At 43.7% G+C, this 14,354-nt stretch overlaps 1 protein-coding gene across 5 annotated transcripts in view; it reads left to right on the forward strand.

The window, feature by feature from the left end:
* RAPGEF6 (Rap guanine nucleotide exchange factor 6) overlaps positions 1 to 14,354 on the forward strand; it is a 295,383-nt gene that overhangs the window by 83,446 nt on the left and 197,583 nt on the right. For all 5 annotated transcript variants that reach the window (XM_038740784.1, XM_038740786.1, XM_038740785.1 and 2 more), the window contains exons 3-4: positions 5,666 to 5,722; positions 6,352 to 6,435. In XM_038740784.1, coding sequence (XP_038596712.1) covers positions 5,666 to 5,722; positions 6,352 to 6,435 — 141 coding nt within the window. The remainder of the gene's footprint in view (positions 1 to 5,665; positions 5,723 to 6,351; positions 6,436 to 14,354) is intronic.

Consider the following 14,354-nt stretch of genomic DNA (forward strand, 5'->3'; position numbering starts at 1 on the left):
TGTGTCCTTTAAGGCTGACTCTCAAACTGTATCCTTGCGATCCATTATGAGAAGCAGCATGGCCTAGTGGATAGAGCATAGGTCTGAGAGTCAGAAGGACCTGGGTTCTAATCGTGGCTCTGCCACTTGTCTTCTGTGTGGTCTTGGGCAAGTCACTTCACTTCTCTGTGCTTCAGTTACCTCATCTGTAAAATTGGGAATTAAGACTGTGAGCCCCATGTGGGACAAGGGACTGTGTCCAACCTGATTAGTTTGTATCTACCCCAGCGCTTAGAACAGTGCTCTACACATAGTAAGCGCTTAACAAATACCATCATTATTATTACCCCCTGCCACAGAAACAAACTTTTTTCTATAGATAAAAATATATCTCCAATCCCCGTGTGACCCAAGATATTGATTGTTCAGTTGGTGATGGAGCACATCTTGCCACACCCAGACCTCACTGTGCAGCAGACTGGAATTGGGGAGACTGAAAAGGCAATTTGGGGTCCTCAGAGAAGCGTATACCCTCAGACCTGGGGGTTTGATTAACCCAGCAGTTGGTCACAGAATAGTGTACATTATAGGACAGGCTGCCATCACAGTGCCTCAGCTCCAGGGTCAGGCTGGTATCCACAGATGCTGCATTGAGCTGGTCCAGTGGAAATATAAAATAATAATAATAATGGTATTTGTTAAGTGCTTATTATTATTATTGAGGCATTTGTTAACCACTTACTATGTACAAAGCACTGTTCTAAGTGCTGGGGAGGATACAAGGTGATCAGTTTGTCCCATGTGTGGCTCACAGTCTTAATCCCCATTTTACAGATGAGGCAGAGAAGTTAAATGATTTTCCCAAAGTCACACAGCTGACAATTGGCAGAGCTGGGATTTGAACCCATGACCTCTAAGTCCCTAGCCTGTACTCTTTCCACTGAGACATGCTGTTTCTCTAATAATGATGGTATTTGTTAAGTGCTTACTGTGTGCCAAACACTGTTCTAAGCGCTGGGGGAGAGACAAGGTAATTAATTTGACCCACAAGGGGCTCACAGTCTTCATCCTCATTTTACTGATGAGGGAACAGGCCCAGAGAAGTGACTTGCCCAGAGTCATACAGCTGACAGGTGGTGGGGCCGGGATTAGAACCCACAACCTCTGGCCCCCAAGCCCAGGCTCCTTCCACTAAGGCATGCTGCTTCTCTACGATATACACTTCCTATATGCCAAGCACTGTACTAAGTGCTGGGGTACATACAAGCTAATTAGGTTGTCCCAGGTGAGGCTCTGTCTTAATCTCCATTTTAAAGATGAGGTAACAGAGGCAAGAGAAGTTATGTGACTTGCCCAAGGTCACACAGCAGACATATAGTCAAAGTTGGTCAGTGGCCAAGCTACTGGACACTTGTAGATGGGCATGACATCTGATGATGACTATAATGGTATGTAAGTGCATATTATGCACCAAGAACTCTGCTAAGCGCTGGGGTAGCTATAAGGTAATCAGGTCCCTGTTCCTCATGGGGCTCATAGTGTAAGGGTGTGGGAGAACAGGTTATTCCTCCAAATATCTCAATTTGGTCTGTCATTTTATTTGCATATTACTGTGTTTTTCAACTTTAATTGTTAAACTGGAACGTTAACTTATTTTTGCTAGAAATTTTCACTCTTGGTCTTTGAGGTCATCTAGATGGGGAGCATCAGGCTGAGTGGTGTTAGTCTTTGAGAGATGCCAAACCTTCCAATTACAAGTTCACTTGAAAGTTGGCAAGGAAATTGTGGAGAGAGAAGAAAAATTACATTTCCTCAAAGCAAAGGGGCTGACTTGCTACTCTTTGAAAAAGTAATGGCTGTGCTCAGCAGAGACAAGCCCCTAGAGTTCTGTTAATAGTCGATTGTATTTATTCAGTCATATTTACTGAGCACTTACTGGGTGCAGAGCACTGTACTAAGCCCTTGGGAGAGTACAATACAAGAGTAAGCAGACACATTTCTTGCCCACAATGAGCTTAGTAGTAATAATAGTTGTTACATGCTTACCACGTGTCAAGCACACTACTGAACACTGGGGTAGATTTAAGATCATTAATTAAATGAGGCGTAGTCCCTGTCCCTCATGGGTCTCGTGGTCTTAAGGGGGAGGGAGAACTGGTTTTGAACCTTCATTTTACTGTTGAAAAAACTGAGGCCCAGAGAAGTGAAGTGACTTGCCCAAGATCACACCCAAGGCTGAATAGGGATTAGATCCTCGGTCCTCTGTCTCCCAAGGTAATGTCTATCAATTAAGTCATGCTCTTCTCTCTCGCTCTGGCTCGCTTTTGCTCTGTCTTGTTTGCTCTTTCCCCCCCTCCTCTCCATCCAGTGAGTGCTCAATAAATATGATTTTTTCCCTTCATTAACCTATCGTGATTCTGTTGGTTACGAATGTTGAATGAATGAAAGCTACATGTCGTTATCTAGCTTCATCTTGAGCTTGTCAACCTAAGACTTTCATACCCATCCCAGGAGTGTTCCATTTTCAGTTGATATCTTTATTCTAGATCACATCCTGCCCTACCAAAATGATTCTTTTCACTCTAGAATTTACTTCTCTTTTTTTAAATGTCATTATTAGGCGCTTGCTATGTGCCAGGCACTGTGCTAAGCACTGTGGTAAATACAAGCTAATCAGGTTGGAAACAGTCCCTGTCCCACATGGGGCTCAAAGTCTTAATGCCCATTGTACAAATGAGGCAACTGAGGCGTAGAGAAGTGAGATGATTTGCCCAGGGTCACACAGCAGATGAGCGGCAGAGCCGGGGTTAGAACCTAGGTTCTTCTGACTCCCAAGCCTGCCCTCTCTCCACTAGGCCATGCTGCTTCTATTACGGACTGTACCCTGGTAAAGCAAATGAGAGCCAGTTTTCCTTCCATTTGAAATATCCTCATTTGGATCCAACGGCACCGTCTCCCTCAGCCTCCACTTCGCCACCCTCCTCTTCTGCATCCTGATCACGTCTCTTTCCTCACTGACCTCCTCTGGGACGGGCTCTTCTGTTTTCCTGAGTGACGCTGAGCGCTTAGTGGTTTCTATAGCAGATACTTGCTCCTCAACACTTCTCAATTTTGCCTGTCATTATTTGTAGATCCCCATTTTCCTCCTCTTCATTAATTATCAAGGTGGAGCATCAGCTTAGTTTGGTTTTTGGCTCTGATAGTTGAGTGAGAGCAGAGACCCTGACTTGATCTGCTTCACCATCACTGGCCTGGTTTGTGTGTGATGCCTGCATATTTTCAGCTTTGCTGACAGTTTGCACAACCCCTCAGGGCATTTGTTTCTGGTTATTCATTCACCCGTTTGACATAGCATCTCTCAGAAACATAGGTGATATTTTTATTGAAGGGTATTTTTATTCTAAAGTGTCTCTTCCAAATTTTGGAAGCACAGATGGCAGAAGAGACCATTAGAGATGAGTGCTGGCGGAGTGAGGGTTAGGAGTGTCATTTCCTAGTGAATGCAGACTTCGATTTGATGATCGTAATAAACCTAGGGGCATGAACTTAGAGAGGACAAAGGATTTGATTTGTAGGAGTGTCTGTGGCTTTGCAAATTGAAGCAAGGAACTGTACATTTAATCCCAGTTTTGGAGTTGACAATTCAAACGCTTAACACAGTGCTTTGTACACAATAAGCGCTCAGTAAATATGATTGAATTAAAAGGATGACACATTGGAAGGAGACAAGTTGTGAAATCCGTGTCTCAGCATCTATAAAATTGAAACAAAATTACCACTCATCAATTTTTTATGGAGACTGAATAAGAGAAAAATAACAAAAAAGCCTCTTTTGAACCTTCAAAATTCAGTTTTCACGTATGTTAAAAGAAAAAGGCTAGGTTTGTTTTGTCTAGGAAGAACTCTTATATATTTTGAGCTCCAGTAGAATTTTTATTGTAAGCTCGATGGTCTCTGCCAGGGATGGCTAAATCTCATGAGCAGACGAGCCACAGACCAAAAACAAACTTACAGCGGAGATCTGCAGATTCCTGAATGGGAAGCAGGAATTGGGAGGGGCCAAAGTAGCATCTAATGACTGAGGCAGGCATTTTGGGAATTGGAGGGTGGGAGCGGGTTGGAGGGTTAGCTAGTGATAGTGAGCAAGTGATGGACAAGGCAGGTACTGGAGGTGGGCATGATTGGGCTGGGCACTGCATCCCTCCCTGGCAGGACTGAAGCATCAGTGGTATATTTGGAGCACTTACTATGGGCAGAGCACTGTACTAAGCACTTGGGAGAGTACAATACAACAATTAACGGACACGTTCCCTGCCCATAACAAACTTATCGTCTAGAGGAGAAGACAGACATTAATGTGAATAAATAATTGATAATAATTTAGAGATATGGACATAAGTGCTGTGGTGTTGGGCATGGGACGAATAGCCAGTGTTCCAAGGTCACAATTTATTCATTCGGTAATATTTATTGAGAGCTTACTGTGTGCAAAGCATTGTACTAAGCGCTTGGGAAGAGTACAAATTTGAAGTGCATAGGTGACCCAGAAGGGAGAGGGAGCTGGGGAAAAGAGGGCTTCGTTGGGGAAGGCCTCTTGGAGGAGATGTGATCTTAATGCTTTGAAGGTGGAGAGCATGACGGTCTGGTATATATGGAGGGACAGGAAGTTCCACGCTAGTGGGAGGATGTAGGAAAAGGGCCAGCAGCGAAATAGATGAGATTGGGGCAGTGAGCAGGCGGGCGGTAGAGGAGCAGAATGTGCAGGCTGAGCTGTAGTGAGGTGAGGTAGAATGGGACAAGGTGATGGAGTGCTTTATAGCCAATGGTAAGGAGATTCTGTTGATGCAGAGGTGGATGGGCAGCCATTGGAGGTTCTTGAGGAGTGGGGAGACATGGACTGACCATTTTTGTTGATAAATGATTAACAAAAAAGTATCAGGGATTCACAAATAGTTTAGCCACCTAGGGGGGGGGGGGGGGGGGGGGTGTGTGTGTGTGTGTGTGTGTGTGTGTGTGTGTGTGTGTGTGTGTGTGTGTGTGTGTGTGTGTGTGTGTGTGTGTGTGTGTGTGTGTGTGTGTGTACATACACACTACACTCAGCTCTTCCCTAATGCATGATTTCTGCACACATTTTGGATTGACTGCAATTGGGAAACATTCTTCTTGACACCACCAGCCTATTTCGGCGCCCCCTGCAGCAACTGCTTGTGCTCATGAGGGTGGAGTAGGTTTTCCCTGACCCAAGATTTCAGTGGGAGCCGGGTTTGTGGACACATACGTTGATGGTATGGTATTGATTCAGGTGGAGCTGTTCTTAGTGAATATCATTCAGAAAAATTCAGGAAAATGACTCCAGAGCCAATAGGGAAAATTTCAGTGAGCAGAAATACTAATACTTTGAGCATGTTATTTGTTGGGAATCCGTGTGTTAGGTTATTTTACCGGGTGCTGGAATTTGGTGTTTGTGTCTTCTTTCAATTTCTGTACTCCTGTATCAAACACCGTATTGTTTAATTTTGAGTCAAGATAAGTAGATTCACATTGTTTGGAAACAGTCCAGCAATAGTTTGAATGTACTTACATCTAAGAAAATAATACCGGTTAGTTGTTTTCTAATTAAAAATTATAGCATCATACCTAACCTGAAATAAGTGCAAATCATTTAAACTAATATTTTGTTTTTCAGGTTAATATCTACAAGAGCCCGATATGAAAGATACAATACCAATCAAGTTCTTTTTTGGTAAGTTTATTTCATTTCTGAAGCCAAGTGAATTGTAGTTTAATTTTCACTTTTGGGTTACGACGAACATGAGATGTGATGGCAACTGAAACATAAGCCAGAAGTTTGATACAGCAGCTTTTGTCATTTTGACTGGCATTTAGGGGATTCGTTCTCTTTAATTCTCCTTCATCAAGTTGCAGACAGCACGTTTATTATTTTAGCCATAAGAATGACTTTGGAGATTTAAAATACCTTCATCTCTAATTAGACTGTGCATATTAATGACATTCAGCTGCCTAATTTACCCCTGGGTCATTTGTTGGTTCTGTTGGTGGAGTTACAGAGAGAACTCAGGAAGATTTCATCTAAATCTTCAAATATGACCTTGTAGGTGGGTTACTCACTCAATATTCAAACTATTGCCAAATCATAAATGACTTTAAAAATTAATTTTGTAAAAGCAAATGATCATTTAACCCCAGCGATTATCCAAAGCAAGTACATGCCTTGTGTTATGTTGTGTAGATCAAGAATTTTAAGTGGAGACTGGAGCAAATTTTAAATAGAAATCCAAGGTCACTCTTTAAGGAATGGATTTGATATTGTTGTCAAATAGATATGAATAAAGGCTTCGCTTTTTTTCATAGCTCTGAAACAATTGCCCGGGGTTGGTATATTCTTCTCTCTGGATCTGTGCTTATGAAGGACTCCATGCGTCTCCCACCTTGCAGGTGTGTATAAATTGGTAGTGCAGTGCTGGTATGATCTATTCATATTTGAAAACGCTACAAGAATAATTGCTTAATTTCACCAAGATAAATTTGGCCTCTTTGTTGAAAAAAATCATATCGTTTTTTATCTGACTGTTCTGTGTTTTGTGCATGTGTGTGATCCTTACAAGTAGAAGGACCTTTGGTCTTTTTCTTGGAGGGCAGTTGACAGAACTCAGACTACTTTTCAAATTTCTGATCCTGTGAATGGAACTGACGTGCCAAACCTGGAGTAGAACAGTTGACTGGATGGGTCAGCCTATTCTGGGATATTCCATCCTGATCATTTCATTTTCTCCTGTTTTCATCGCATCCAGATTCACTCGGCACCTCTACAAATTGAAGGTTTTGTTTAAAAAAACAGTATATCCATTTGGACGAAAGGGCAGCATTCAAGATGAGCTTCATATTTGCATGAGAGGGCAAGATATCTTGGTTGACTATATCAGTGTTCCCATGGAAACCTCCCCCAGGCTCCGGCCAGGTTCTGTTGGTTGTGCCAGAAGCCGCTGGCTCTGCCCCTTTTACAGGCAGTTCAGACTGTAAGCTTGTTATCGGCAGGGAACGTTTCTGTTATTGTACTCTCCCAAGTGCTTTCCACACAGTAAATGCTCAACAAATACTATTGAATAAATGATTGAATGAATATCACTTTACTTACAAAGACATTTTCTCTGTGGTAATATTTGATTCATTCAGTTATGTTTATTCAGTCAATTGCATTTATTCATTCATTCAGTCGTATTTATTGAGCACTTACTTTGTACAGAGCACTGTACTAACTGCTTGAAAAATACAACTGGGGGAGGAGGAACCCGCAAAGGAGACTGAAAATAAACGGCCAGAGAGATCAGAGGAGAACCAGGAGAGGACAGAGTCAGTGAAGTCAAGGTTGGATAATGTGTTGAGGAGAATGGGGTGATCGACAGTGTTGAAGGCGGCTGAGAGGTCAAGGAGGATTAGGATAGAGTAGGAGCCGTTGGATTCGGCAAGAAGGAGATCACTGGTAACCTTTGAGAGGGAGGTTTCAGTGGAGTGGAGGGGGTGGAAGCCAGATTGGAGGGGGTCCAGGAGAGAGTTGGAGGAGAGGAATTTGAGACAGCAAGTGTAATAATAATGATGGTATTTGTTAAGTGCTTACTATGTACCCATTACTGTTCTAAGTGCTAGGGGAGTTACAAGGTACAAGTCTTTTAGACTGTGAGCCCACTGTTGGGTAGGGACTGTCTCTATATGTTGCCAACTTGTACTTCCCAAGCGCTTAGTACGGTGCTCTGCACACCGTAAGCGTTCAATAAATACGATTGATGAAGGTAATCAGGTTGTCCCACGTGGGGCTCACGGTCTTAATCCCTATTTTACAGATGAGGTAACTGAGGCACAGAGAAGTTAAGTGCCCTGCCCAAAGTCACATAGCTGACAAGTGAAGGAGCCTGGATTAGAACCCACGACCTCTGACTCCCAAGCCTTGCTCTTTCCACTGAGCCACGCTGCTTCTTGTGGAGTGTAGATGACTCGCTCCAGGAGTTTGGAAAGGAAGGGTAGGAGGGAGATGGGGCGACAACTGGTTGGGTTTTATTGAGCACTTACTGTGTGCCGAGCACTGTCCTAAGCACTTGGAGAGTACAAGTGCTTATACAGCAATAGAGACAGTTCCTGCCCACAATGGGATTACAGTCTAGAAGGGGGAGACAGACATCAAAACAAGTAAACAGGTATCAATATAAATAAATAGAATTATAGATTTGTACGTATATCCATAAGTGCTGTGGGGCAGAGTGGGGGAAGAGCAAAAATTTGATGGCACCAGGGATGAGTATTCATGATTTTTGGAGCGATCTTTGAGCATTTCTTTTTTTTGAAGACATTTTGCTGCTCGTAAGTTTTTGGTTGGGTTGTTCTTTTTCCCCCTCCAGAGTGGGGAATGAAGGGGAGGCTGTGAAACCCAGAGACGTTTGGTGTGCTCTCCTGGATTTACAGATTTGATTTATTCACACTACCTCTGTTTCCCATTTGGTTTGGACAGCTTTTTCATTAAAAAGAAAAGAGAAATCCTTAAGCTCAATTGGGTATTTTACACTTAGACATAATTCCCTTCATTAGCTCCTCAAGTTTTTGTTCAAAATTGAGCTAATTCTCCATTTATGGAAATTACCTCTTGTTGTTCCCATTCTGTTCTCCTTTTCGATACCCACTTTCACATCACTGTGTTGGGAGAGTGGCATTTTCTTTCCAGTCCGTCTCGAAAAGAAGTTAGTGTGCGGATGGGTGTGGCAAATGGATATTGCAAGTTTTTTTTTTCATTTTTTCCTAAAAAATGGAAAATAGGGAAACTGCTTGCCCCTCTGTAAAGTGCAGCTCTGCTGGATGCCTCATTTTAGAGTGATTTTGCCATTCCATGGAAATGGCAGTAGCTTCCAGAAGGCAGGAAATGATGCTGAAATAAAAAGAGCTTAGAGATCTGGGAACTTGTTTTTAATTGAACTTTAAAAAAAAAACAAAAGAAGGGGAGCTCAAATTTTTCCTTTCCTGTGGTTGCAAGATATCTTGACTTATCAGAGAGAAGCATGGGCTTTGTCCTATGCATCCATGTAGTTTCTGATAAAAACTACATAGAAGCAGCATGGCCTATCGAATAGAGCATGAGCCTGGTAATCAGAAGGACCTGGGTTCTAATTCCGGCTCACCACTTGTCTGCTGTGTGACCTTGGGTAAGCCACTTAACTTCTCTGTGCCTCAGTTATCTGTAAAATGGGGATTAAGACTGTGACCCCATCTGAGACAAGGACTATGTCCAATCTGATTATCTGTATCTAACCCATCATATAGTACAGTGCCTGGCACATATTAAGCGCTTAACAAACACCATAACAAACCCCTCAAAAAAGCAATAATAAAATTTGCTGCTGTTTGGCACTTTATCAGTTCATTGTGCAGTGCTTTGTCTTTTTTGAGGAAACAGGTCTTAATATTTTTTCACTGATGACTGAGATGTTGCACCAGAACATGCTCTGTAGGTTTGCAGATGCCGGCCTGTTGAGTGGGACTTTCAGTGTCTCAGAGAATAGGATTCAAATTCCTAGTAACCATCTATCGATCAATCAATGGTATTTATTGAACACTTACTGTGTGCAGAGCCCTGTCCTTAGTGCTTGGGAGAGAACGATCCAACAGAATTAGCAGACACATTCTATGCCCAAAACAAGCCCACAGTCTAGGTCTTCAGACTTGAGTTGGAAACGCGGTTGGTATTCGGGGGAGTGGAGAGTCAAGTAGATGTCAAGAAGTAATAAATAATAGTACCCATAAATGTGCTGGGTGCTGAGAATTGACGTGCCCATTAAGTCACTAGGGATTGCGGATGATGCCACAGCCGACGTGCTACTATATTTATGTCCTTAATTGAAGCAGGAAACTCTTTACCCTACTGCTGCCCTTGTTTTTGTTATACCTCTCCTTTGGCTGTTACTGGCCCATGACTGCCATGGGCAGAGTGTGAGGATGGGGGAAAATGATATGGGGCTGATCATTGTCATCAGTGGTATTTATTGAGAGCTTGCAATGTGCCCCTGAGCACAGCAGCGCTCGGAAGAGTAGAATGCAGCAGAGTTGGCGGACATGTGACCTGCCCACAGTGAGCTTCCAGTCTAGAGTGGGAGACAGACATTAATATGAATAAGTAATTTATCATATAGAATTTAAAAATGTGTGCATAAGTGCTGTGGGGTTGAGGGTGCCCAAAAGTCACAGGTCCAAGCGCATAGACGACGTACAAGGGAGAGGGAGCTGGGGAAAAGAGGGCTTAATCGGGGAAGGCGTCTTGGAGGAGGCTTGACTGGCTGTCCTGGTTGGCCAAATCAAATCCAAACAGTCCTGGTTGGCCGGGGAGAGGTGTGTGGTGGTCATTCCTCTCCCACCAATCCCTCATGGAGATCACCCTCCAGACCATCCAATCAGCCAATCAATGGTATTTATTGAGCATTGACTGTGTGCAGAGCACCGTGGGATTTCCCAGGGCAAATTACCCCATATGGGGCCATCGCTTCTGAGCTCAGTCTGGAGGGAAAGTTGAAGTAGTAGAATTAGTGGACCTACTTACCAGTGATGTAGGTCTGCCCTTAAGTGGTCACTGCAGTAAGCCAGGCTACCATTGGTACTGGGCAAGTGATTTGGTTCCCCACCAGGTAGCTCTTCTCCTTGTACTGGGGGTAGGTTCCCCCTGAAAGCAGGAGGTACTGGTCTTGGCCCTCCTCCTCCACCTGATTCTGTCCCTCCTCTTCTGCCTGGTCCTGGCTCAGGACAAGGCAGGGGGAAGGGAGAGACAATAGCCTTTGACCTGCAGGGCTCCAAAAGAAGCCATCCATGAGTTGGGAAACCAGAGACTCTGGGAGCATCAGGCAAGTTTAGAAATAACAGTGGACTGTGGGGAGAAGAGTAAATAATAATGATAATTGTGGTATTCATTAAGCACTTATCATGTGCCAGGCACTATTCTAAGCGCTAGAGTGGTAACAAGCAAATGGGGTTGGACACAGTCCCGGTCCCTCATGGGCGTTACAGTCGTAATCCCCTTATTACAGTTGAGGTAATTGAGGCACAAAGAAGTTAAGTGACTAGCTCAAGGTCACACAGCGGACACATGGGTAGACTGTAAGTTTGTGTGGGCAGGGAATGTGTCTGTGTTACTGTACTTATGGGACAGGAGCAGCGTGGCTCAGTGGAAAGAGCCTGGGCTTTGGAGTCAGAGGTCATGGGTTCAAATTCCGTCTCCACCAACTGTCAGCTGTGTGACTTCAGGCAAGTACCTTAACTTCTCTGTGCCTCAGTTCCCTCATCTGTAAAATGGGGATTAAAACTGTGAGCCCTCCGTGGGACAACCTGATCACCTTGTAACCTCCCTAAAGCTTAGAACAGTGCTTTGCACATAGTAAGCGCTCAACAAATACCACCATTAGAGAAGCAGCATGGCTCAGTGGAAAGAGCATTGGCTTTGGAGTCAGAGGTCATGGGTTCAAATCCCAGCTCTGCCAATTGTCAGCTGCGTGACTTTGGCCAAGTCAGTTAACTTCTTTGGGCCTCAGTTACCTCATCTGTAAAATGGGGATGAAGACTGTGAGCCTCCCGTTGGACAATCTGTTCACCGTGTAACCTCCCCAGCGCTTAGAACAGTGCTTTGCACATAGCAAGTGCTTAATAAAAATGCCATTATTATTATTATTATTACTCCCCCAAGTGCTTAGTACAGTTCTCTGCACACAGTTAAGTATTCAATAAATATGATTGACTGACTGACTGATGTGGCGAAGCCAGGATTAGAACCCAGATCCTTCTGACTCCCAGGCCCGTGCTCTATTCACTAGGCCAGACTGCTTTTTAGAAGCAGTTTCCTCTAGTATGGCTGAAAAGTCATGCACGGGGGGCAGGGGGCTATTAAAGGAGAATCAGTCCAGCAGCTGGAGGCAGGACCAGAAAACTGGAGAAGGCTCATTAGAGACCCTGTGGAGGTAGTGAGAGCATTTGAGTATTATTGGGTGTAATGCACTGTACTCTCAATCATTCAATGAATCCATGGTATTTACTGAGCATTTACTATGTGCAGAGCAATGTTCTCAGCACTTGGGAGAGCACATTGTAGCACAGTTCATTCATTCATTCATTATCGTATTTATTGAGCACTTAGTGTGTGCAGAGCACTGTACTAAGCGCTTGGGAAGTACAAGTTGGCAACATATAGAAACGGTCCCTACCCAACAGTGGGCTCACAGTCTAGAAGAGGGAAACAGAGAACAAAACAAAACATATTAACAAAATAAATAGAATAAATATGTACAAATAAAATAGAGTAATAAATACGTACAAACATTTATACAGGTGCTGTGGGGAGGGGAAGGAGGTAAGGCGGGGGAGATGGGGAGGGGGAGAGGAAGGAGGGGGCTCAGTCTGGGAAGGCCTCCTGGAGGAGGTGAGCTCTCAATAGGGCCTTGAAGGGAGGAAGAGAGCTAGTTTGGCAGATGTGCGGAGGGCATTCCAGGCCAGGGGGATGATGTAGGCGGGGGGTTGACGGTGGGACAGGCGAGAATGAGGCACGGTGAGGAGATTAGTGGCAGAGGAGCGGAGGGTGCGGGCTGGGCTGTAGAAGGAGAGAAGGGAGGTGAGGTAGGAGGGGGTGAGGTGATGGAGAGCCTTGAAGCCGAGGGTGAGGGGTTAGTAGTCACATTCCCTGCCCAGGACAAGCTTGTAGTCTAGCGGGAGTGTACAGTCTACCAAGTGCTTGGGTAGTATAAAGCATGCAACACATTCCCTGCCCAAAAGGATTATTGTTATTATCAAATGCCTAAAGTGCCCAGTTTCAAATGGAGGAGACAAACATCATGGCATTTGCAGAAAGGATAATTAAAATAAATGATCATTTCTAATTGTGGATTGTAGTAGGAAATCAGTGAGGTAAGATAGCTGGGGGCAAGGCACTTGAATGCTTTAAAACCTATGGTAAGGAGTTTGTTTTTGATGCGGAGGTGGGTGGGCAACCACTGGAGGTTACTTCCCCACTCTTCAAGACAGACTGAATTATTATTATTATTTTTTAAGAAAATTGATCTGGGCAGCAGAGTGAAGTATGAACTGGAGTGAAAAGAGACAGGAGGCAGGAAAGTCAGTGAAGAGGTAGATGCAGTAGTCAAAGTGGGATAGGATAATTGCTTGGGATCAACATGGTAGCAGTTTGGTTTGAGAGAAAAGGGCTGATTTTTCTGATGTTGCGAATATTGAACCGGCAAGATTTGGGGACAGATTAATTATTTGGGTTGTATGAGAGGGATGATCAAGATAATGTAAGGAGAAGTGAGTTCTACCATATGAAATCAAAATTTAGCTGAATACATTTGAGTTGCACAGTCTCAACTCTCTTAAGTTTTGAAGTTCAACCCCACAAAAAGATTTGCTCTGTGCTGTAAGATCTGAAAGCTCCAATCATTGTAGTGACATAGTGTGCAGGAGAAAGCAGATGTTATCTCTGCCTTATGAAAATGCAGCAGATTCTTGTTTTGTGAGCTCCTGAAGCCTGTGGTTAACAATTGCTCTCTTTTTTTAAAAAAACAACTGCACTCTAACTGTTTTTAAAGACAGCTGTTTTTCTAATACTCTGTAATCAAAACCGTTGTAAAATCCAGTAATCTGTGTAAAATGTAAACCTCTGCCATCTCTGTAGAATAATAGGGCATTTAAAATGCATCTATTTAGGCCAGTTTACTTGGAAGCAGAAGCTTTTCTCTTTGAAATCCAATGGATAAACCACATCTCCAAACCCTTCTAAGAGGGTGGTGAACAGAATTTGGGCAGGCCCTCAGTAGTACTCAAACTTTACTTGACCTATACTTTGTACAGTTACACACTGAATACTGTTTCTCTCCTGATGCAGTTACCAAAAGGAAAAATAATAAGCAGGTGGCAAAATTGTGGCGGTATATACCCACAAGAAACTGTATGAACTGCAAGTGAGTTTGGCCTTCTAGAAAAAGTTGAAAGTAATAGTGTCCAGCTTCCTTTAATAATCCTGAAAACAAAGAGGCCAACTTTTCACAGTGGATGTGGGAACAGAAGGAGGGCAGGGATTTTTAAGTGGTGCTGGGAGAGGGAGGTGACGGACTTCAAAAAATGACGATTCCAGAATCATTTTGGGCCTTTCCAGCCCTAATGGGGAGCTCTCAGGTGTTGTCTGAGTCCTGGGATAAGCGAAGCCAGGAATCCTAGCTCTAGTCGCTGAGCAGGTGATTGCCCCCATGATGGCGTTAGCACCCGTGGTTGAAAGCTGAGAACTTCCTTCAAGGGGCCTCTTTTAAATGTAATAGCGGTAACAGTGATTCATCCAGATGCCATTGTTA

The sequence above is a fragment of the Tachyglossus aculeatus genome, chromosome X1 (genome assembly GCF_015852505.1).
Source record: "Tachyglossus aculeatus isolate mTacAcu1 chromosome X1, mTacAcu1.pri, whole genome shotgun sequence".
Classification (NCBI taxonomy): Eukaryota; Metazoa; Chordata; class Mammalia; order Monotremata; family Tachyglossidae; genus Tachyglossus; species Tachyglossus aculeatus.